This window comes from Hibiscus syriacus, unplaced genomic scaffold, assembly GCF_006381635.1.
Source record: "Hibiscus syriacus cultivar Baekdansim isolate YM2019G1 unplaced genomic scaffold, ASM638163v2 tig00111996_pilon, whole genome shotgun sequence".
In the NCBI taxonomy this organism is placed as follows: Eukaryota; Viridiplantae; Streptophyta; class Magnoliopsida; order Malvales; family Malvaceae; genus Hibiscus; species Hibiscus syriacus.
Window position 1 is genome coordinate 3,216,548 of NW_024063233.1, and position 26,930 is coordinate 3,243,477.

Below are 26,930 nucleotides of genomic sequence, written 5' to 3' on the forward strand. Positions count from 1 at the left end.
GAAACCATATACTTCTAACGGTTTTTCCATTAGAGGTTCTTCGGGGACCTCTATGATTGTAGTTTTAATAACTTTTTCTAACAAAGTTAGATTTTGAATTTTCTCCATTTTCAAAACGTTTTGTTCCAACTTTATCAAAAAAGTTTTAAGATCATCAATTTTCTTTTGATGATCATCATTGACCTTTGAAAGTAAATTTTGCAAATCCAAATTTTTCTTTTCAAACTCTTCTGGTTTGATTTCTAAATCTTTGATTTTACTTTAAAGATCATTGTTGGTTTTGGATATGAGTTTATTTTCATTTTCAATTTTGAAACATCATTTTTATATTTTAAAAACAATTTCTCATAATCCGAAGCCAACCCATTATATTCCTCTAATAGCTCATCATAAGATAAATCATCAAATTCAAATGAGTTAGAGGTTACCTTAGAATCTTCCCCGAATGCCATCAAGCACAAGTTTGCTACTTCTTGTTCCTCTTCATCGGAACCCTCTTCATCGGAACCCTCTTCTTCGCTCCATGTAGCCACATGAGCCTTGTGCTTATTTTTTGATTTGACCCTTTCTTTTCAATTGTGGGCAATCATATTTGACATGCCCCGGCTTTTTGCATTCATAGCAAATGACAGGGTCCTTCACTTTTGGTTCATTTTTGAGGCCTTCGTATCGTTTGAATTTTCTTCCTCGGTAAGGTCTCATCATTTTTCTGAACCGTTTGGCAAACAATGTCATTTCCTCGTCATCGTCATCTTCATCCGAATCACTCTCATCTTTTGTGGATTTGAGAGCAACTCCAATGTTTTTCTTCTTCTCCTGCTTCTCCTTTGGTGTCTCGTCAATCTTATTGAGGTCCACCTCATCTTCAAGCATCATTTCATGAGTGAGGAGGGAACCGATTAGCTCTTCAAGAGTTAAGGACTTTAGGTTCTTAGCCTCGATGATTACAGTCTTCTTGGATTGCCATGATTTTGGAAGTGAGTAAACTAACTTCCTCACAAGCTTTTCGTTTGGTATAATCTCTCCATATGATTTGAGACCATTGACAATCGTTGAGAATCTATCCATCATAGCTTTGATATCTTCATTTGGTTTCATTCTGAAATTTTCATAGCTATGTGTTAAAAGACTAATTTTATATTCTTTTACCTCGTCGGTGCCTTCATGAGTGACTTGTAGTTTATCCCATATTTCTTTGGTGGTTATACAAGATGAAACACTTTCATATTCATCTGGTCCAAGAGCACAAAATATGATATGGATGGCTTTGGAGTTGAGCTGGAACATTCTTGTCTCTCCTTCACTCCACAATCTTGGATGAGTGAGAGGCTTGATATATCCGTCTTCTACAACATTCCATGCTCCCATGTCACTAGCTTGAATGAAATACATCATCCTATTCTTCCAATAGGCATAGTTAGCCTCATTGAAGAAATGAGGCTTGTTGACGGGCATCGAATCGAGACCGAAGTCGACGTTTGAAGTGGAGTCCATTGATGACTTTGATTATCGATGTAACTCTTCCTGAATCGACTCAAGAGTTGATTAAACCTTCAAATGAGTTAGGCTCTGATATCAATTATTGAGTTAATCAATTGACGGAATTGGCCAAGAGGGGGATGAATTGGCAAATAAAAATCTGGTGGAAGCTTTTGTAGAAAATTGAAAAGATTTGCACAACGATTTAGAGTGGTTCGACTTTCTCAACCAAAGTCTACGTCCACTACCTTAGCTATCCACACTAAGGATTTTCTAACAAATTCACTCATTTGTTCTTTCTTTTGAGGCCAAAGAGATAACCTTACAACACCCTCAAGAATATACCCCAATTCTTGAGAACACTCTTTCTCAAAGAGAAGATTACAAATTTGCAAACTTACAAGGAAATGCTCAAAAGGTAGATTGTCTGCACAATTCTAGAAAAAAGAAAAGAACACTCAAAAATGAATATAATTGAGTACAAGTAGTTTTCTTGAAAGAAAAATGAATATTGAATGAAAAATAGGCTTGAAATGCTCAAACTTGAGGTTTGATGCTTTCTCTTTGATTCTCTCTTGATTCTAGTTGCTTGTTGTTTCTTGTTGTTGATCAATTGCTTCTAAGCTTGTTTAAATACACCTTCAATTGATTATGAACGTTGGGGATGATTAGTGGAGTCAATAGAGCCGTTTAAGTGCGAAAACAATTAATATTAGTGGTTGGGAGAGTCTCATGCATCGATGCATACCCTAGGTGCATCGGTACATCAAGTGTAAAATTCAAATATTTTAACCGTTGGACTCTCAGTGAATCGGTGCACTAAGAGTGCGTCGATGCATAAAATGCATTCGATGTTTTTAAATAGCTTGAGTGCATCGATGCATGGTCTTGTGCATCGATGCATCAAATGCACTAAGTGCATCGATGCATGGTATGTGCATCGATGCATAAAATACATTCGATGTTCAATTAATTCCATGGTGCATCGATGCATGGATTGGTGTATCGGTGCATCACTTTGAAAATTTGATTTTAGGCTTGATTTTGGTTCAAAATACTTTGTGAAAATTATTTCAAAAATAGTTTAAGTATAAAACACAATTTTACACATTTAGTAAGGTTTGAAATGATCTTGAAAGACTTGGAGTAATAATTTGATATTTGATTAATTGAATTGAATATACTTTAGAAAATCATTTTAAAATCTTAAAATTCATTTAAACTTAGTTTGTTATATCGAAATATCAAAATGTTTTCAACATGGTCCTTCAGGGCAATCCTATGTGGTACTTCGGGACAAATATGTGGCACTTCGGTGCAATTTATGTGAGCAGTAGTGATTGCATTAGTGCACAACCTCAATGTACTTAAATACCTAGAGTTATCAGTAGTATGCATTGGGATATTAAAACCAAAGTTATATAAACCTAACAATGTATAAAATTATACATTTTAGTTGTGAAATGCAAATTTGAATCACTTACGAAATGCTTCCATGAAATGAATAAGAATTTATTTTATAATGTTTTATCTTACTCATACTTGCCTCATTAAGTCAACGACTTAGCATGTGATTGTTTCACACGTAGGTTCGAAGAAAGTAGAAGATTAAGTTAGGAGAGGACAACATACCCATGAAGAGGATAAGATTACAATAATTTGAACGTAGGTTCCTTATTTTGTAATTTTGTTGGCACGTATTATAAGTTTTAAATTATAATTCTCTGATCCGTTTTGTAATTATACACCTTTATATTTATGTAAATTATCGAATGATGTATTTTCAGTCTGAAATTTTAATAGAAATTTTATTATAAGGGTTTCACCACTAAATTACAATTTAGAGTTTAAAATTTGTATACAGCAAATGTTTTGAAAAGTTGATGTGACACCTCGAATTTGTATCGGGGTCGGGTACGGGTTGGGGTGTTACAGGAAATATCATGCTTCCATATATCGACTTGTCCTTTAACTTCATCTGGTAGTTTTGTATTATTGAGCTTTCCAAAGCTCACTCTGTTAATCACCGTTTTAGGTTAAAGAATCGTTCATGTGCAGTATCAACATTAGTGTGGGAGTTCTTTCAGTGTTTCTTGTAGAGTTCGATACAATTGTAATTATGAGGCATATACGTCTCATTTTGTATGTATATCAGAGTTTATAACTTGTTTTGAACTCGTGTATGATTGGATTATGATTTTAATTTTTGAATGTTTTATGAATTAATATGATATATTTATATTTTTTATGATTTGAAATGATTTAACAAAAATTTTATTTTCTAGATTTTTATCGTGGTTTGCTCCGGTGGCCTTAAATGTAACACCCCAAATCTGTTCAACTAGTACAACCACCATTAAGAGGTGAATATTTGTGAAATATCTCAGTCTGTATGATTTGCATGTATAGCAATGGTAAGAACTGTTTAGTTCAATTTGACTTGGAATCCTGATAACTCGATATAAATCATGAATACTACAAATTATCATTTTACCCCTATTGGGTTGACATACTAAGAATTCTTTAAGAATAAAAATGTCTAAACTTCTCTTGATGGTCTGAATAATGGAGTCACCCTTGTGATACATGAAATTAAAATAATTTTGATGTAAAAGTTCATGATTACCTTTCTGATACATTGAAATTCTAAATGGCCACGAAATATCTAATTGGAGATGTTAGTAATCAAACCCTTCTTATACGATCCAATTTTTGAAACCCAATCAACTTATAGAAGCTCGTGTTTCCCTCCATGATAATTACTATGTACCTCCGAAAAATATCTGAATCCTCTAGTGTGTTTCTTCTGTATATGAATATTTTCTCTATTTAAAAGTATGTATCTGAAATAAAAGTCTGATATATGATCTTTGCTTTCTGATACAAAATATATTTGTCTCATGATCTCTGACACTAATTGTATTGTCTGAAATTGTTTTACTGGGGTAATTATGGATAGGTGTCTGGAGTTCTGAGGTTCAGCTAGCTGGTAAATTCTTCATGTTCTGATCATTTTTATTGGACTCTTATACCCATCGGATATAGGGTAAGTCTTTATGAATGCAGTTTTGGGAAACTATATTTTGGTGTACGGGTGGAAGGATTATTGTGTTTTAAAAATCTATTTTACTGAAATAAACTACTATTTATGGTTTTGTTGGAACACACTAGACTTCACAACTCCATCTTCTAAATCTATCTCTTTGAACGTTCCCTCTAACTTGTAAGCTTCCTGACTGTTACTTGAATAATTAATTAGTGAGACCTCAACTCTTTACTATGACTTGTATATGTCTGGATAACTAAGAAAATATCATGTTTCCATATATCGGCTTGTCCTTTAGCCTCATCTGGTAATTTTGTATTACTGAGTTTTCCAAAGCTCACTCTGTTACTCACCGTTTTAGGTTAAACAATCTTTCATGTGTAATATCAAGATCAGTGTGGGAGTCTTTCGGTGTTGCTTGTAGAGTACGATAGAGTTGTAATTAGGGGGCATATAGGTCTCATTTTGCATGTATATCAAAGTCTGTAACTTGTTTTGAAATTGTGTATGATTGTATTCTGATTTTAATTTGTGAATGTTTTTTGAACTAATATAATATATTTATAAATTGTTTTATGATTTGAAATGATTTAACAAAATTTTTATTTTATGGATTTTTATCATGGGTCGCTCTGGTGCCCTAATATGACACCTTGGATCGGATCAGGACACATGTATCGATTTGGAGGTGTTACAGTATGAGTGCATGTGTGCATAAAGGGCTATATTTGTGTTAATAAGGGAAATAGGGTATTTTTGATGTTTCTCATGAATGTAAATGACATATTATGATCCCTTCAAACTATCATAAGGTTTAAATAACATTTGAGGGACTTAGGAGTGCTTTGGGTAAGAGAGAATTGTCTTTGTCTTGAGAAAATAAAGTTTTCTGGTTTAGGGTATCAATATTGGATGAATAATGCCAATATTGTTCTTCTGAAAGGCTAAAGTCAAAGTATTTTGGCTAAGTAGTATTGGTACCATGTTCATAGGGTATCGATACGGAGGGCATGTGTATCGATACCATCATTAGGTTGCAAATTTCAGTAGTCAATTTTGGTATCGAAACTCTGGGAGTATCGATACTATACAAGGAAGAAGTATCAATACTCTAAACTAGGGTATCAATACTGAATTAATTTCCCAAATGTCAAACCCACAATTGGTATCAATACCTAAGATGATATAGATACCCTAATAGAGAAGTATTGATACTTTATATAAGAGTATCAATACAATAAGGTGTTCTTAGAATCCATAATAAAATTTTGATACTGCTACCAAGAGTGAGTACCGATACTGAAGGTTCGATATTGACACTAAAGGAATCAGTATGGATACCATCGTACTGAATTAGGCAATAAGTTTTTTTTAGCTAAGAGCTTGGTAAGGGGTTTAGAACTACCTGATTTACTATAATAAGCTTGAAAGTGAAAAGCGCCTAATGTTGTGTGATAAGCATAAGAACATTATGAGGAAATAATACATAAGACTTATGCTCTTGTTTTGATACTCGGGAAATAGTGAGGACACCTGAGTTACTTGAATGTATAGTGATCGTCTATTGTAAAAGTATGTGAGATATCCAAATATAACCTCATCAGTGCTAAGGTATTTTAGTAGCAGTGCTAACGTACTTCTGTATCAGTGCTAACGCACTTCTGTATCAGTACTAACACACTTCTGTACCAATGTAGAGGCACTTTAGTTATTTGATGTCAATTATATTATGCTTTGTACTTTCCAATGTACACAATGCTTGTTGTGGCCTATGCTTGATGCATTTCGTTACTTCATGACTATACTTGCTTGTATACTTATTTGGTGGATGCATGTAGTATGGTAGCGTTACTTGTGTAGCACTAAGCTCAGAGCTCAACGCTCATAATTTGTTTCCGTTCGCAGGTTCTTAGGTGCCAGTTGAAGAGCTTATCACCTAGTTGTTAATTTCATATTCAGTTGAGCTTTAGAATATGTCTTGGTTATTTTATATGGTATGTATTTCATAGACCTTATGTAAATGAGTTGTAACTCTTTTTGTTAAACTCTTATGTTTATTTTGAGATGTTATTTTGGGAACTTCTCACTTGTAAAACTTAAATTGTTTACGCTTTAATTATGGTTTTTTATTATTATTATGAGTAATGATTTCAAAAAATGGTTAGCCACTTCGATGGTTCCTGTAATATTCAAATCCTCTAAATTTCAGGTCGGGTCGAATTGGGTGTTATAATTTGTTAATGTTCAAAAAATTCAATTTGTTAAAAAAATATATATATTAAGACCAATTTAGTAAAATATATATTCTTCATATTTATATGATTCTAATTAAATAAACTAAATAAGATAGTACAATATTCTCACCAAGTAATGTTATATTTTAATAATCTTATTCTTAGATATAATCTTATATTCCGTGAACCAAACAATCCGTTAGATTTTGATAAGTACGTAGATAATATATGAGAAAGAATGAAAATTTTATAACTTAATGGTATCTCAGGCTCACAAACTTTAAAAAAAAAAATCAATGTGATCTTTGAACTATTTTTGCACTCAATGTTACCTCAAGCTTAAAGGAAAAAAAACTCAACGTGACCCTTCAACCAATGATTTCCTTTATTGACTACTACAATGCTAACGCGGTCGTTCACGATACTTACATGGTGATCCATGGTGGTTGATGACTTGGTTTACGAGTTAAATTGTTTTTTATCGAGTACGAGGTTCAATTTGGATTTTTAAAAATTTATGGACTTATTTAATTTTTTAAAAAAAAATTCAAAAAAATCAAAAAATAAAAAATACTAAAATAAAAATTTATAATTTATCACAAACTGTAAAATAATAAATTATTAAAAAAATTAAAAATCATATATATGTAGATATATCATAATATATACATATAACATATAGGAATATTATCGTAAGTTATACAAAATATTCTTATTGAATTAGTCAATATTTACAAATTTTGTATCTAAATATAATTAAAAAAATATAATAAGCTTTTTGTATAAACACATCTAATCATATTTCAGGAAATTATAAGGGCTATTCACAAACCCTTCCACATCATATAATAAGCTAGTACATAAAGTGAAGCTAAAAATTATCTAAAATATGATTAGATGCATGTGTTGATGCAAATAACTTATGATGTTTCCTTATTATATTTAGATGTAAAATTAGTAAGTCTCGACTAATCCAATCAAAATGCATTATATAAGTATTGATGATATGATTGTATGATAATGAAATAACGTTTAGTATGCGTACATGTATGATATAAAAGTGTATGTCATCTTTAGTGATCGTTGATATGTATATGAATCAAAAACATATTGATTTTCTTAATTTGACTATATGAATATGATTGATTTGTTTTGTGTCTATATATTTGGTGTATATATTATGTATAATATATATTTTTTAATAAAATTAATAATTTATTATTTTATAGATTGTGATACATTTTTTTAAACAATTATACATATATAATTTATTTTTTTAGTATTCCTTATATTTAATTTTTGAATACATAAATATTTTTTATAATTTAAATTCAAAATGATTTTTTCTAAAAGTTTAATAATTCTTAGAACTTAAAAGATCAATTTGTCCCTTCAATTCGATAAAAAAAATAATTTAGTCTATCTACGACATCATCATCCATATTAGACTACCACACATCAGTGTCGTGTATTGTCACATCAATATTGTAAAGATCAACAATAGAAACCATTGTCCAAAGAGCTCCATTAAGAACAAAAATAATTTGAGGGTCATTGATTTTTTTTTTAAAAAAAAAACTTTGAAAGCCTCAAGTATCATTAAGTCAAAATTTATTAATTAAATAGATAGTGGAAAAATACAAAAGGGATTAGTAGGGCCATGACCTCTTAAAATTTTAAAAATTATAATTTAGACTCTTAAGATTTTTAAAATTTTAATTTTTCCCCCCAAAATTTGAAAAATTTTAGATTAAACTTTTCAATTTTTTAATGATCTTAATTAAACCCCCTCCCATAAATTCTAAAAATTCTCATTAAACCTCTCAAAATTTCATAAATTTTAGTTAGACCCTAATTTTTTGAAAAAATGTAAACCGAACCCTTCAAAATTTTTGTAAATTTTAATTTAAACCTCTTACTTTTTTTAATGTTTTAAGTTGTCTTTAAAACTCCAGCACAAAATTCTGCCACTATAAATAGATAAAATTTAAAGTAAAATAATATTAAAATTTTTAATAATTTAACTGATTCAAAATTTAAATTTCGATTAATGGAAGACTATTCATATTCTTAGTGAAAATGCGGATTTAGAGGAGATAACAGGGAGAGGAAAACAAAGCAACAAAGTATTGTTGATAACACGTTAAATGAAATGAAGTGGTTTCATCATAAATGTGATTAAAAACAGACTCAACTGATATAGACCGTAATAGTTTTTGGTCGAATGATAATGTTAATTTAATTGAATGCTACTGAAGAATGCAACTTATATCTTATTAAATTTAATATTCCACGTGTTCTTTTGAGGTCATTCAAATAACAATTTTTTCAATATTTTTTTGTTATCTTTATTTTTTTTATTTTGTTAATTGGCGGAGACACTAATTTTAATGTTCGTTTTCGATCATCGATGATTATTACTTCTTTTGTTTCTCATATTATATCTTTTTTTTAAATTTTGAATAATAATCTTAATATCTATGACATGCTTTTCTTTGCTCTTGAGGCATGTATTTTCTCAACTCTTATGGCACGATACTTGTTAGAGAGAACAAAACACAGAGATTATCTATCATCTTGTTAGAGAGAAGATTCGGGGAGGAAACAAACGAACAGAACACGTTCGACCAAAAGACTAGCTTATAGACATAATGATCAAGGCCAAAAGAACACGTTCTATCAGAAGACCACCTTGCAGACATAATGACTAAGGCCCTTGGAACTCAGCAGGATGAATATCTAGTTACCAAGTTGGGGTTAAAAGACATCTTTCAACCAGCAACTTGAGAGGGAGTGTTGGTTAATTAGTTAAGTTGAGTTTGTTTGTAGCAGTTAGGTGGTTAGTATTTGCTAGTGTGTTTATAGCTAGTTTGCTAGTAGTATATATGTCTGTTAGTGCTTGTACATATGTAAGTTACATATGAACAAAATGAGGTGTTTTAGCATAATGGTTTTTAACAAATATAATTTTGAATTTTATTTTGTTTTTATTAATAAAATCTAATTACCATGAATGGAAAAAAGAGTGTGATGATGTTTATTACTTTTCTCTTACAAATATTTAATTTAACTTATTTTAGAATTTTTTTTTTAGTTATGTATACATCACATCGGTTCAAAATTATAATAATACAAGATTAGGGAAATACGAATTTTATTGTTTCGACAAATTTTGTTGCATTATAAATATGATAGATTACAAAAAATTTAAAAACATAATTTTTATATAAAATATTTTTTATTTATTTGTTCGATATATAGAATGAATAAAAATGTAAATTTAATTTAACTTCCACAACATAATCGTCATCCAGAAAAACGTAAGATTCACTAATAAAATATGATTGTTTTTTAATAAAGATTATCCAAAATCAAAAGGTTTAATATATCTTAAATTTGATCAACAATAAAATACAAATGTGGTTTTTCTAAAGATATAAATATTAAATAAAAACTAGGATAAACTACACGTTTAGTATCCCAACTATCATTTTTTCTATTTTAATCACTTAACTATTTCATTTTTAAAGTTATACCTAATGTTATATTTTGATTTTACTTTTGTCATCAACCGTTAAAAAATTAATAAAATTATTGACATGGTATTTTTACTTTTTTAATGATGATATTACATTACCTTATGGTGATTTTGATTTTATTTTGGTCATCTACCGTTAAAAATTTAATAAAATTATTTTGTTCATCCACCGTTGTTAATTTTTCAACAAGTGACCAAAATTTAATCAAAACTAAACATTAGGTATGATTTTGAAAAAAAACATAGTTGAGTTACCAAAACGAAACAAAAATGATAATTGGGGTACTAAACTTACAATTTGTCCTAAAAATTATAATTAAGCATAATAGTGAATATAAAAATAACGAAGGTAAGCAACGCATCCGAATCCTAACCATCATAAACTTACCTAATTAACAGTTACAGATACCCTAAATTAAACTAATATACATCATTTTAATTTAATTATATAGAATGAGACAAGAAACAGATTTATATATAGGCTTGTCTTAGTTATGAGTCTCCGACGTTCTTCTTTAGTTATCATTGGAAGGAAGCTTAATTTTTGGTCGTCAATGGCGGTAACAAGATTTCTCTCTCGCATTACCACCAAAAACTCCAACCTTTACTCTCTCACTCTCCTCGCCATCCTCTGCGCTACTTTTTACTTCATCGGAATCTGGCAACACTCTTTATCCCCCATCCCCACCGCCGCCGGAGTCATCCCCTCCGCCCCTTGCTATTCCCTCAACATCACCCTACTAGACTTCATGCCCCACCACCTCCCCCCCGATCCGTCGCCCACCACGGCGGCTCTCCCTCACTTCCCTCCTTGTGACCCTTCCCTCTCTGAATACACCCCATGCGAGGACGCCCGGAGATCGCTGAAATTCGACAGGGACATGCTCGTGTACAGGCAGCGGCACTGTCCAGAAAAGAACGAGCTGTTGAAGTGTCGGATACCGGCACCGTACGGTTACAAGGTTCCTTTCAGGTGGCCTAAGAGTAGAGAGTTTGCATGGTTCGCTAACGCGCCGCACAAAGAGTTGGCCGTGGAGAAAAAGAATCAGAATTGGATTAAGGTGGAGGGGGAGCGGTTCAGGTTTCCCGGCGGCGGCACCATGTTCCCGCGTGGCGCCGATGCTTATATCGATGATATCGACAAGCTGATCAATCTCAAAGATGGATCCATAAGAACCGCCATTGATACCGGTTGCGGGGTACGTACGTTCCAATCATCATTCCCTTTTATGTTTTTAACGTTCATGTTGGATGATTTTTCATGAATGAAACTTTGGGTAGCCGGTCAAGTCTTGAACCGTGTTGAAACGGTCGAATCTCTTCCTTTTTTTTTCTTGGTTTTGACCTGTTTGGAGAGATGGAAAATTAGAGGGAATGCTGCAAAAAGAAATTCGTTTGATTGTTTCCTTTTGGTTTACTTAAAGTATATACAAGTAAATTTTCCTTTAATTTGATCTGTTCTTGATAGCATTTTTTATAGGCTTGAATTACTCTTTGGTCAGTCATTTTCAGCAACTCTATTAATTGAATACTATTCATTTATATAATCCTTTATGTATATATATGGTGTAATTAAGGAAAATATGGCGAGTATTATAAGGATTCCATAAGCACATGTTGTGTTTAGCAAATATTTAGGTGAAATGCACTACCAAGTCTTTACCAACTGTTTCTGTATTGTTAGCCAAATTTATTGTACAAGTCTTCATCTTCACGTAAAGTGGTTCACCAATAACAAATCATTTGTTTTAGACAACTTTCTGTCTGAATGGCGTTTTTGGCAGTTGGGTCATGCCCTAATCTTAATTTCCATATTAACAAAGAGGATAGGTTAACCCTAGGTAACATAATTTAATCCAAAATTGATATATTTTGATTTGACTGATTAGACAAGATTTTTTTAAAAAAAATATTAGATTCAAGTTAGATCAAATTTTATGAAAGATAAAATCGAATTAGATTCATATTTAAGGTGAAAAATCTTGCTCAACTTGAGATAATTTATTCTATAATATTAGAGATAGTTTCTATAATACTATTCTCTATCATTTTTTAATCAAATTATTATTTTATCGAATAAAAATAATTTATATAAATGTATATATGTTGGATCAGACTGAATGTGAATTTTTACCCTAAAAATAAAATAAAATCAAGTTTGGGTGGAAAAAATATGCTTCTTGGGTCAAATCAGGCTGAATAGACGGTGTGCATTTATTGGATTGTCCCGAATTAACCAAAATCCTAACCGAATCTTACCAGCGGTCATCTCTGGTTAACCTCACATGCTTAAAGGTTGAATAAATATATGTTGGCTTGATTGGTCAGGTAGCAAGTTGGGGAGCATACCTATTATCAAGGAACATAATAGCAATGTCATTTGCACCAAGGGACACTCATGTATCTCAAGTTCAGTTCGCTCTTGAACGAGGCGTCCCTGCATTGGTGGGAGTCCTTGCTTCCATTAGACTCCCCTACCCTTCTAGGGCTTTTGATATCGCCCATTGCTCTCGTTGTCTCATCCCTTGGGGATCCTATGGTAATGCTCTACTTGTCGTCCACTTTCATTTCGATAACCCCTAAAACTGCTTCTTAATTACACTGTAGATGGGGTTTACTTGATTGAAGTGGATAGAATCCTACGTCCGGGTGGGTATTGGATACTGTCAGGACCACCCATCAACTGGCAAAACCATTGGAGAGGTTGGAATCGGACGGCTGATGACCTGAAGCAAGAACAATCTGGAATTGAGGCCATGGCTAGAACCCTTTGCTGGAAAAAGATTGTACAGAAAGGTGATCTTGCCATGTGGCAAAAACCCACAAACCATATCCATTGCAAAGCTAACAGGAAGGTTTTCAAGCACCCAAGGTTTTGCCAGTCTCAAGACCCTGACGTGGCATGGTCAGTATTATTCTTTTTCTTTTCATTTATTTTCTTTTCAATTTGCACGTGTTAGGTACATTCAAGGTAGATTTGATTTGTGACTAGAGAAAAGAATTGTTTTCAACATCAAAACAGCAAATTCTTCACTTTGCTAGAAAACACATTGGCAGTTACACCAAAAACGACTGATAGGGTAAAGGCATTGTCCAGGAGCTATCACTTTTCATTTAGTTTTAGCATCTTTCAAACACAACTTTTTCCTTTTTCAACTATCCACCTGCTAATCTATTTAAACAAAGCATCAATCTTTTTCAGTTTTTTTTTTAACTTTGCTAGGAATAAGAAAAGGAACTATAGCTTATGATCACAGATTTAAATAGAGATCCATTATCGAAATATCAGCCTTTAAATGAGATGATAATGGTATCGTCTGAAACTGTTATTATACCCCAGTGACCGCAATAACTTCTATTATGTCAACAAATGCAACCGAAAATATGATTGCAACCATAATTTAAATCCATGGTTATGAATCGAGCTAAACCTATTAATTGCTCAATCTTCAAACAAGTTTATCAATCTTTTCCAATTACTAGCTACTCTCCACACCAAAAGCATTTGACCAATAAGATTTTCAATCTGTGGAGCAGGTACACAAAATTGGAGAAATGTTTAACCCCGTTGCCTGAAGTATCCGATATAAAAGAGATTGCAGGTGGGCCATTAACAAAATGGCCCCAAAGGCTGAATGCAATTCCTCCAAGAATCAGCAGTGGAAGTTTAACAGGAATTGCAGAAAATACGTTTGTAGAAAACACAGAGGTCTGGAAGAAGAGAGTAGAATACTATAAGAAAATAGACTATCAGCTAGCAGAGACAGGGAGGTACCGCAACTTTTTAGACATGAATGCATATTTGGGAGGCTTTGCAGCTGCTCTCTTTGATGATCCTCTCTGGGTCATGAATGCCGTCCCCGTCAAGGCCGATCAGATCAACACCCTTGGAGTCATCTATGAACGAGGATTAATAGGAACATATCAGAATTGGTACTTTCTATTTTCTCTTTTCCTTTAGTATCATTTTTGGTGGTGGGTAATTTGTTTAATGATGGGTTTTTGTGTAGGTGTGAGGCAATGTCTACTTATCCTAGGACTTACGACTTCATCCATGCTGATTCCATTTTCAGCCTCTACAAAGACAGGTAACAAAAGAAGTTAAATGCATGGATGGACACAAGATTTTATGTTAGAGAAGATGAACATATAAAATTTAAAAAAAGACGAACTTAAAAATTTATTTTTTAGTAGACAAAAATAGATTATCAATAGAAAACACAATATATATAAGAATTTGAGATTTTCAAAGGGTCAATTATCCTCACCCGTCCCTTCAGTCCATCCCAGATTAAATGAATAAACATACATGTATTAGGGTTACGAGGACAAATTGTTTGACAATGCAGATGTGAAATGGAGGATATCCTTCTGGAAATGGATAGAATTTTACGACCAGAAGGCAGTGTAATCATTAGAGACGATGTCGATGTGCTGTTGAAAATCAAGAAAAACATAGATGCTATGCAATGGGAGGGGAGAATTGTAGACCATGAAAAAGGACCCCATGAAAGAGAGAAGATTCTTTTTGCAGTTAAGCAATATTGGACTACATCACCATTGACACCAAAACAAGACCAATAAAGAATTAAAACAGCTCTTACAGAAAGGCCAGTTTGCTCTGGTTTCTTATTTCTTTCTTCTATGTTTTTTCATTGTTTAATTTTCATATTTTTTAGTGTACGCCTTAATTTTTTTTCTTCCCAGTAATGCGATGGTTGAATAGAAATTTGTCACGCTGCCTGAATAATTTTCATGACTTTTGTTTATTTTTAGTGTAATAACTCAAACCTCGAAAAAAGAAAAATAAAGTCAGCAGGATAAATTTGTACGAGTTATGGTACCTGGCCAAAAGCTACCAGCTCAAGAAAAATAGTCAATCCTATATGAACTCCAGAAACAATGCTTCCTTTTTGCTTGTCAGACCGAGTTGATTCAAACTTAAAGAGCAGTCAGCAGCACCAAAAGCACGGCGAGGATAGGGCCTTACCTGTTAATCAATGGAAGTGGGCAACAAATGAGAATATACATTATTAATCCAATTCAAGCTGAGCTGTTGGTATACTTTCGATTTGAAATATGGTTGTAATTAAAGTGAACATCAAGTTGGCTGTCCGCCTTTGAAAAGGTTTTGATGCATTTTATCATAAATTTATAAAACCATTGACAGAATTGGAAAAATGAAAGCTCCTTGATGAAGAATGTGACGACTTCTGTTAAATCATCAGGTAAAGAGATTATGATTAAACAGAAGGTAAGGTAGCACACACCACTTTGTAAGTGCCCGGCTTCGCCACTTTACCAACATCTATGAAGTCAAAAACAAGATAAAATGGAATGAAACAAGAATCAGAATAGCAAATAAATGAATCTACAATATTTTTAGAACTTCAGAAAAGTTTTACCTGGAGCTTGTCTGACCTGCAAAAGCAATGTCCATGGCGAGTACCATCAGGCATCCTAACAAGTATAGTTACTGCATTCTCATCATCCCTTGCTGGCTCTGGTGGAAGTGAAGTCATTTTTGTTGCCACTACCTTGTAAACTTCCTGCCCCAGTGAAATAAACAAGTGATTAGCCTACCTACATACTTCAAACCAGGATGATCCTTCTAAATTTAGACAGAAAAGAGAATATCCAAGTTTGAAATGGCCATATAATACTCTTTATTCGAATATCAAGCCTATTAGATTTCTTTAAGATAGACATAGCAGTAATTCATCATGACATAAGATGCATGCATAGTTGCTAAGTAAATCAGAAAAACAGATGAAATAAGGGAAAACTGCTCTACAACCTTTAAGCTTGAGTTGATCCAAAATCAAATTGGCTTCAGGAACAATCCCACTGTCAGTAAATCAGCAGAAGAATAAAATATATCCATTATTTTGTGGTAAAGAGATTCTCAATTTTAGTCAAAGCTTAGTTGATTGGAAGAGGCTTCTACATAATCTAGGATAATTAAATGAATCTTTGGATAAAGTTTTTATGGTGATTGGAAAATATTTCCACTTACATCATCGTCACAAGTGTCCTAATCATTTAACAAATAGAACATAAGAACAAATGGAACAAATTAAGAATATTAAATGCATTTTTTACCCTACAAATGTTTTAAAAAAATCACCTCCTTCAAGCTTCCTTCTGAAAGATTCTTCTTTCAAACTGTGACTTTCAGCTTTCTTAAGAGTATCCATCTCCTTTTCTTTATCAGCTAATAGAGAAATCAGATATTCCTCATCCTACAAGAGAAATTTGTCCAATTTGTCAGAAGAAATACTACAATTCGTCATTCTAGGAGTCATTTTAACCTGCTGTTTCCGCAGTAGACGTTGGTCCACTAAAGAGGATGATTGTGGCTGAGATACAGCCTGTAGACCATCATTAATGCTTCTACTTGGACCACCTTGCTCATGAGAAGGGAGACACAACCAACCTTCGGTAATCTGGCTAAAATGCTGGGTCTCCAGCATAATTGCTTCATCAAGCTCTTTCTCTGAAATACCAACCCACTTTTCCCAGAAAAGATGAAGTCAAAATGATTAGTAAAACATTATCATGGTCCTTAGCTTGAGAAGCAGAAATTTTCTTTATATTAGAAGGTTAGTAATACCTCATTAGAGTTCAATGAATCTCTACTCCGAAGATGATTATGAATATCATGGATGGGTTCATGAGTCACTGGTGGTTGTATAACTGATGAGTTTCCTGCCTTGAATTCAGCACACTTCTTATTAACAAGGAAAAGGTTCTTCTATGAGAATCAAGAAGCATATTACACTTTTACCTAGAGAATTTGAAAGTTTTCTTATTTTATTGTTCCAGAGAGTCAGGATATTCACTTTAGAGTTTATAGATCTAACCAGCTAAAAGAAAGATAAACTTAATATATGGAGCTATATAATTAAACTGAAGATTAAGCTTTACATATCTAGTTCTCTGAACACCTTGTACTGGTGGGGAAGCAAACGAACATTTTATCATAGAGCAATGGATTTGTTTCTAAGACACAACAAAACAATAAGTCTAAAGATTAGTTCCAAAATTAAATAACACAAAACCCAACTGTTTGAGAAATTTTCCATTAAAGGTTCATATCAGTTGCAATAGATACATTCTATTGCAGATCAATACATTTAAGAGAAGGAACCTGTCTGCAGTAATTTTTTCTATAACAAACTAAAGCAGATTAAAAAAGCACACCTTAGAGTTGTTACTAGTTGTTGCCTTAGTTCTATCATTTGAATCATATGCTCCCATTTGTTCATAATGATCCTTCAACATTCGTATTGCTTTCTCTTCATCTGCTGTCTGAACTTAATCTTGTTATAGAGAAATCAGGACCAAAAGTGAAAAAAGATATAATGAAATCAAATCATGAAAAGAAGAAAAAAAATAAGTGAAAACCTTCAAAGACAATGAAATTGCACGTGCAAGCTCATCATCTTCTTGCTCAAGATGCCTCTGTTGAAGCCCAACACTAGATGAACCCTGCATCAAAAAATTATGAAACTGAAGAGAAAAACCCCAAGGAAGAACCACATTGTTAACCATATGAGTCTATACATTGGAAGAACCATGTCGCTGATTCATATATGTTTGTTCAAACTCCTTAGATGCCTCAATTGCAGCTTGCATCATTTCAGATTCTACGCCATTGATCTGTTGATGGCCATCTCTTGAGACATTGTTGTAAATCCCCCCTCCATAATACAATGGTGTACCTAGTGAATCCGTGATGGAAGAAGGTCTCACTCCTGAATACAGGGGATGCTCATTTCCACTGCTAAACACAACAGGGACCCCAGTCACCTCTCCCATATGAGGAGATGTTGCTTGGTGATTGAAATTAGGAGCACCAATCTGGTTTAGCAAATTCCTCCTATAGTTGGGGTCAAGCAATAACGAAGGCCTAAATCTTCTAACAGCTGAGATGAGAGGAACAATTCCACGTGCTCCAAATCCACTCTGATTGTTCACGTCTACAGAATCATGCCGAGAAGAATCAGCTTTTATCGGATTCATACTGAAACATGGAAAGAAAGAGCAGACACAAGAAAGAAATGGAAATTAAATTCTTAATAAATTGTAACCAATTTACAAATGAAAACATTACGAAGGGACAGAGCCATACACGCTTCTTTCCAATTCAAGGAAATATGCACTGACAGCCACATTTAGATCGCCTCCATACTCCTATTTACCAATCAAAGCATTTAAATGAGTATAAAATTAACATAATATAATAACATCACGCTCCAATTACTAATAAATGTAGAATTATAATTATAAAAGATTAGAATAATTACGAAAATACATCTATCACGTTGAAACACAAGAAAGAAAAATTATTCAAAGCTACTTTAGGCGAGCAAATGAAAACATTATTTTCCACAAAGAACCTAGTTGGTTATCAAGAAATCCTAGAACAACTGTATAAAAAACCCTAGAAAACGCTGATTCTAGATCTGGAAATTAAGAAAGAAAAAGAAAAGGTGATGAAAGGAACGTACCTCTAGTTTCCGTAGTGCAACTGACTCAGACTGTCCGGTTATGCTCTTGAAACTCTCGATTGCATCCCAAGTTGGCGTCGACATTGCCGTCGATTTTCAGTTTTCTTTTTCAAACTGAACTGAACAGAAGAGTACACTAGAGTAGAAAGAAGCGGAAGAAAGAGGGAAAGGAGAAAATTAAAGTAATACAAGTAAAATGCGTTCGGTGGGTGGGGCATACATTCGCGCCTTTATTCAACTATTGACGATCCCGCGTGGCTTAGAAAGATAACTTTACCTGAACGTGTAAGTAACTAAGGGAGTGTTTCATATTTGAAAATTGTTTTCTGAAAATATTTTTTTCATTTTTTGTATTTAATAGTTGTAATTAATTTTATGAAAAATATTTTTCAATGTTGAATAGTTATAATTGATTTTTTAAATCTAATTTATTTTTCTAATTCTTTTGTATTTTTTGCAAATTATTTTAACATCTGATTTTCTATAAAATATTTTTCAACTTTTCACTTTAGAGTATAAGTATCAAAAAATATTATTTTATACATTTAATATTAAATTAATATTAAAATATCATTTTAATAAAAATATTAATGATTAAAATATTGAATATACTTATAATATAATTATTATATTTTTAATATTATATTAATATATACTAAGATATATTATAATAATATATGATATTAAATTTTTAAATAAATTATTAATATTTATGGAGGCTTGTGACTAGGGTAGTCGAGTAATGTGGGTCACATCTATAGGGTGTATCATCTCTGTCTTCTTTTAATGCATTTGTAGTAATTTCCATGACTTTTACTTCTTATACTTTTCTGTTATTGGTATTTATGAAAGATTAGAACTGAGCTTGCTATCGTTGACTTCTGTATATCATTCTCGTCATTCTCGTCATGTTTCCTCTGTTAAATTTAGCCGGGTCTTATGTTTCTGTCTATATGCAGAGATTCTTTCGCAGGGATTATTTTGCAGGGATTACTCCCCATTACAGAAGCACATATAATATTAATGACTGCATATGAATATTGTTTAACTATGTATTTATGTAATTATTTATACATGCATTGCATTTTATCTATATTTTTAATTTTCAGACTGCCGGAGGTCTTCCACGGAAGCTATTCTCAACCTGGCGTTGGGGGCAGCCTACTACCCTACCTCCCCCTTACCCTATACATATGGGAATTGGGTTTTGTTGTTGTTGTTGTTGTTAATGAGTAATAATAATTTATATATTTAACATTAATATAATAATTTAGTATTATGATAATAAAATACTAAAAATTAAAATTAAGGATGTTCAAATGGTTAATTCAATCACCTATCGAATTAAATTACCATTAACCGAATAGACCAAACTTTTTTTCTTTAATCGTTAATCGAATCAATTTTTTTAAATATTAACGAAATCAAACTTTATTCATTTTCTGTAAATCATTTTCTATAAAATTAATTATAGTGTATCAAACAAATAGTGAAAATGATTTGCACAATATCATAAAAACACCATAAAATAGTTACCGAAAACTATTTCTAAGAAAATGTAATTCACAGTTTTACGTAATTCATTTAACGTAAAACAATTTTTATATAATTCATTTTATGTAAAATAGTTTTCAGGTACTCTATTTTACGTAAATTATTTTTCAAAAATTTAATTACAGTCTATTAAACAGACTCAAACTAACATGTTAAAGCTATTTATATTTCGTTATCCGTATAAGTATTTAGTATTTTATATGTATTTATCTTTTGGTAGAAAGATATTTGAGGTTTATATATTATTTAGAAACATTAACGTGGTTATTGACATTTTTCACTTAATAATATATATTTTTAATTTTTAAATAAAATATTTTTATTTTTTATTATTATATTTATGTTTTGAATATTTTTATGTTTTGAATTTAAAATATTTTTATTTTTTAAATCAAATAAGTCTTTAAACTTTAAAAAATATCAATTTGACAATCTAACATGAAAAGATTTCAATTTTGTCTATCTGCTAGGTCACCAGCCATTGTTGATTGTCACGTCAGTATTGTAGATTACCACATCATCATTGTGAAGTGTCAGGTCAGTATAATAACGGTTAACGATGGAAACTGTTGGTCAAAGGATAACATTGAGTTATTTTTATAAGTTCGAGGGTCACATTGAGTGTAAAAAACTGTTGAGGGCCACATTGTTTTTTTTTTAAAGAAGTACATGGTCCTCAGGTATTCTTTTGCCTTATTTTTTTTATTTTTGAAGGTGTTCATATTCGTTCGTCTAGAGTTTGTGAACAACATTTGCTAATATATTCGTTTAACGATCGCGAACATGTTTGTTTAATGTTATTATTTTATTTGTATAGCCAATGAAAAATAATGAAATTACACAAGTAGTCCTTAAGTTCTTTAGGTTTCACAATTTAAACTCTAAAATTCACATTACGTTCAATTAAGTCCTTATCTTCACCAAAATTTTAAATGTAAAAAATTAAAAGGAAAAGGAAATCCGAGTAAATGATGACATAAACGAGCTTATAAATGAGCTAATAAACGAGTTTATTTGTAAACATAAATAAAACAAACACATCTCTATTTGTGTTTGTTCGTTTATTAAATGAACATACAAATTTTGTTCATACTTTTTTGTTTAGCTTAATAAACGAATATAAATGAATGTTATACAAATCATTCAAAAACAATTCATTGAACGTTATGTTCATTTACACTCGTACCGAAAACCAAGTCAACCTTTGGATCTTGATATTTGGTCCAACAGTAAGCGTCTTGTATATTACTTTGAAAAAAAGCGTCTACATGTAAATTAGGATACTAAAGTTTTGGTTACGGTTCAACAGTAAATACAATTAAGTTTGTTAAACTTAAGTTAGGACGTTGTTAGGAATGTAAAGTGTTGCACTATTGCTAGAAGTTAAGATTTGGTAGGTTAAGTTTGTCAATTCGTTCAACTCTTCCAATACTCAACATATATATTGTATATATAGCTCGTTCTTATTTGAGGATATTACACCTTTTATAAATAGAGTTATTGAGAGTAGTGACTATGATTTGGGCATTCTTCTCTTAGTTCTCTAGTATCTGTATTTTCTTTTATCATCAATAAGGCATTTGTATTAAAACTATTGATGGTATCAGTCGCTAAAGATCCTAATGTTTTCTCATAATAACTCATAGTTTAGTGTGCGGTATCCTTTGATTTAGAGTTGAGTCTCTTCGGATTGCTTTGATCTTATTCTTTTAGACGTTGTGACAGTTTGAATATATATTTTCCTGTGTTGTGCAAGATATATAAGTAATTGGTGAAATACTGATGATTGAATCTTAGATTGATTATTTATCAATGTTTGGATTTTAGTTTTGTTTGGTAACTATTTAAGGGATTAGAAATTCATTTTTGGTGGGTTTAAAGAAATTATGTTAAGATGCAACATTTTTCAAAACACAATATTGTGGAACTTTCGGAACAAGTATATATTTTATAGAAACATCAAATTTCTTTCGAAAGTTATGCCTGGACCCTGCTTGGTATTCTAACTCTCACCGTATTACAAATGATCTTTCTAATATCAGTTCAGATGAGATTTACACAGTAATAATATTTTGTTTATGAATAATGATGTTGGAATCAATTACGTATTCAGAAATTTAAAAAAATGATGTGTAGAAATTTTAGTATTCCCTTTTAATAAAATAAATATGTAAATTTTCATATTTTTTTCATTTCCCTAATATATTAAACTATATATAAAAACTTATCTAAAATGATGCATATGCACTTAATCTCCTAGGGATCAAGTGCATCTGCACCTGATTGGGTTCCGATTGCTCATGTTGGTCAAGGTAATCTTTGTATATTTTCTAAGCCTTTATCTCATGAAGAGCATAGAGCATGTGAGAAGATTCTCTTCCCTTATAAAGAGAGGTTGATGCTTGGGCTCTAACCCTTCCTCTTTTATTCTCTCTTATCATTTGACCTGAACTCTATGACCATCATCATTTTTTGTCATCATATGAATCATTCTTTATCTAAATTGAATTCGATAGACCGTCAACAACTACTATAACCATCATTTTCAAAACCTAACATGTTTACTCAAATGTTAATACATTTAATTATATATGCATGAAAGAGAAATTAATATGTGATAATATGAAATAAAATTTAATTTATATATTTATATAAATGAGGGGTAAACTATCCCAACAAACACTCAATTATTACTCTATTTTTATTTTGATGGCGAAATTATTTTTCTATTTAATTATTAATATTATAAAATTTATCATTTTGATTGATGGTTGTTAAATCAATAGATTCATGAAACTTTCTATTTTTTTTATAATAACAATAACAACAACAATAATAACAATAATAATAAATTAACACTCAATATTTTTCATTCTAGTTATTTATGTAATACCATAAGCCTGAACAGGACGAAACGGTCGAATCTAGGTGATCACATGTCGTATAAAAAAATCATTTTTCAATGAATAAAATTTGTATAATGGTAAAATACTGAAATAACCATAAAAAAGTCCGTGTGATAAATATATAGAGATATCAGCGTCGAAAAATAAAATATCAGTAATACAGATACGTGAAGACAATAGTAAAAAACACGTGTCACCAAAGTATAACAAAAAGGGCATACAAAAATATAAGTGGTACAAAAGTGAGGAGAGATCAGTCCTCTTGATGCAGATTCTGCTAGCCTATTATCTCGTACTATCTGAAAAGTTAAAAAATTGTGAAGCGTTTTGATACACTTACCAAGCTTAATTCACAACAGTGATGGCGAAGAGCTCGATTATGCTACGTTAGAAATTTGTGATTGCTCACCCCTCCACACGCTGGCAGCAACAGTAAAAAAACCAACACCAGTGGACTTGGGACAACACCACAAACATGATGGTAAGAGCGGTGCAGCAAACGGAGCTACATTCGATGACAAATCAGTGATTGAAAATCTTTGGATTAATTTCTAAAAAGGGAAAGTGTGAGAGAAAGGGTTTTGGGGTTTCTAGAAATAGAATTTTTCTAGTTTGGGGGTTTATATCCCAACACTTGGAAAATGGAAAAATCATGCCCTAGGTCTTTCAACTTTTAAAACTTTCTTGATTTAGATCCTAAATTATTTAAAAATTCATTTTACTCCCCAAATTTAAATAAATTTCAATTTAATCCCAGAAATAAAATTAAGAAAGTTTTTAGCCGTAATATGGGATGTGACAACTCTCTCCCCTTAAAAGAAATTGCATCCTCAAAATTTACATGGTCTGAACAGATGCAAGAACATAGCCTCCATCAACTCCAACATATCTCACGTAACCTCTGTAAGACCACGGTTACTCTACTGAACTTTGACCATCGGGATATGCATGTTCCTAAGAACTCACTCACCCTGATCCAAAATCTAAACATGCTCCTCATCATAAGACAACTAGGTCTCAACTCTATATCCTCGAAATCCAAATCCGGACGATATATCCTTAGCATAGATATATGAAAAACATCATGAATACGGCTAAGTTGGGGAGGAAACTCAAGCTGATAAGCAACAGGTCCTACTCTCTTCATAATACAGTACAACCTAATATATCTCAGACTTAACTTACCCTTGCGTCGAAATCTTAGTACCTTCTTCCACTGAGATACATTTAGAAAAGCTTGATCCCCAACCTCGAACTCAATATCTTTCCTCCTTTGATCATCATAAGATTTATCTCTATCAAAGGCCTCTATGTTAGAGTATGCCCAAAGACCAATCATATGATGATTATAATGATACATTTTATTTACCGAGTTTATTGAATAAAGGCATTGTCGCTATTATTTTTAGTTATATATCTGTGTACATAAACTGAAGATAATAAAGTTCATATAATAACATAATTGTTATTATTAAAAGATCCCTAGTCAAGTATTATTATGGGCATGGACAATAATAATACGCTTAAGACTAACATGTTATTGATTGATGACAACGAGTTGTCATTGACATAGAGATGTCAGAATTGATACATGATTATATTGTTAGAGAACAATGTATTAGATTGACCCACCATGAGCATATGTCTTGGATTATTATATGACAGTCGTAACTGGTTGCTCTATAAAGACTGTTATTGAATATATCTCAATACATGTAGTGGGTGTGTATGATTAAGATATGATTTGTCCTTACATAATAGGAAATATATCAAAGGCCACTTGATTGAGTGAGACTATAAATGTAACACCCCAACCCATATTCGACCCGAATACGAGTCCGAGGTGTCACATTAACTTTTCAAAACATTTACTTGTATAAAATAGTGGGTAATTTAAAACTTTTATAACATATAAAACTTATTCAAAATGTTTACAAAACTATTCAAAGCTTATACAATATATTCTTTTACCATACATGCCAACTAGAACTTTATATTTATAATACATATTATTCACCTCTCTTCTGATATGACCTTCAGTAAGGAGAACTGACCTGTCTTGTTCCACATTGCTCTTTACTCTTCTTGAACCCTACGTGTAAATCACTTACACGCTAAGTCTATGACTTAGTGAGGCAAATAAATATATAATGTAAACTCTAACTTGTAATCATACAGGAACAACTATTATGATCATATCATACACATCATATCAAATCATCTCACCCATATGATTTCCATATAACAATTACATACATATCATCATTTATGTTTTTATCCTGCTCCTATACTATTATACTTCATATCTCTTATTTCTTTTTCATATGATCTCTTACATTCATATTCTATAACTTATAACAAATTCTTATATCATCATATATATAAGTCATTTATACTCACTCACATATACATCAACATATATATTCCTGTAACAGATACAATAACCCATATCACTCATATATCATATCATGCAATTCATATACATATATCACATACATTGATTTCACAATTATCTCTTTATTAGCCCATGTACACATGTGAGAACTGTAGATATGTGAGTCTATTGAGGTTGTGCACTATGCTGTCACCACAGCTCGTATAATTCCCACTAGGGGCGCGTAGAATATCCCGAAGGACCATATAGATGTCCCAAAGGACTACATATAACACATATGTCTCGAAGGACCGTGTAGACCCTCGACTCTTGGCATGCCAACTATACCTCTAGCTCTCCTAACACTTACATGGGCATTCTCTTTTATATCGTTTCACATAGTCATATCTCATATGCTCATAGCTTGTATCATATCATTTCTCATATTCATATAATAATATGATTCACTTTCAAGTATCACATATACACATTCATATCACATGTTCTTATAAACTCATAACTTCTTTCATATGTACACGTAATCAGGTAGCTTCTTTTCACGTAGTTCATGTCATTTTTCATATCATTCATTTATCACATACATAATCTCTATCATATATACATTTCTTCACTTATCACACAGTTATGTATCATATTACATAATTTAACTTATATCATATTATCATGTGTGAATATATCATGGACACTTAACATATATCATATAAACATTTATTCACTCATATCATTAATATATGTAACAATCAATAACACACGCATAACATATCAAACATATGCTCATATTAATGAATTCATGCATTCTACTATAGGAAATAGACTTGTCACAAGTCTTATTTCCATTAAACATAATACACTATCTAATGTGCACTCACCTTGGCCTCACTACGTTCCAATACACTTTATGATTTTCCTCTATTTCGATCGAATCTTAACTTGCCAATCGACCTGAACTTGTTCGTGCTCGATATCTATATAATCGTACATTGATACATATCAGTATCCAATTAATATACACTAATCTATCATTTCTTAGACCAAAAGAAATGTCTATTTCAATTTCTCCTTGAAGTGCATCGATGCATTCTATAGTGCATCGATGCATTATTTAACATGTGCATCAATGCACTACCCATGCATCGATACACCTTCGATGTTTTCATTTTTAAAGGGATGCATCGATGCACTCCTTATGCATCGATGCACCAATTGCATTCGATGTTTCTTCTTTAAAAAGTGCATTGATACACCTTGCCAAGAATTTGCATTTT

General features: G+C 31.8%; 2 protein-coding genes across 2 annotated transcripts; one reads left to right on the forward strand and one right to left on the reverse strand.

Annotated features, from left to right (window-relative positions):
- Nucleotides 1-10,812: 10,812 nt before the first annotated feature.
- On the forward strand, nucleotides 10,813-14,911 carry LOC120174028 (probable methyltransferase PMT15). The gene is made up of 6 exons (XM_039181021.1): nucleotides 10,813-11,496; nucleotides 12,626-12,836; nucleotides 12,905-13,202; nucleotides 13,835-14,230; nucleotides 14,308-14,385; nucleotides 14,647-14,911. The coding sequence occupies exons 1-6, from the start codon at nucleotides 10,852-10,854 to the stop codon at nucleotides 14,879-14,881; spliced, it is 1,863 nt and encodes a 620-aa protein (XP_039036952.1). The 5' UTR covers nucleotides 10,813-10,851; the 3' UTR covers nucleotides 14,882-14,911.
- LOC120174029 (plant UBX domain-containing protein 9-like) lies at nucleotides 14,178-18,980 on the reverse strand. The gene is made up of 12 exons (XM_039181022.1): nucleotides 18,811-18,980; nucleotides 18,432-18,493; nucleotides 17,864-18,323; nucleotides 17,705-17,788; nucleotides 17,501-17,608; nucleotides 16,911-17,009; nucleotides 16,609-16,809; nucleotides 16,425-16,539; nucleotides 15,703-15,842; nucleotides 15,568-15,624; nucleotides 15,142-15,287; nucleotides 14,178-14,194 (listed from the first exon to the last, which is right to left on the reverse strand). Exons 1-11 carry the CDS (start codon nucleotides 18,892-18,894, stop codon nucleotides 15,180-15,182), a joined length of 1,518 nt encoding a protein of 505 aa, XP_039036953.1. The 5' UTR covers nucleotides 18,895-18,980; the 3' UTR covers nucleotides 14,178-14,194; nucleotides 15,142-15,179.
- Nucleotides 18,981-26,930: the final 7,950 nt, after the last annotated feature.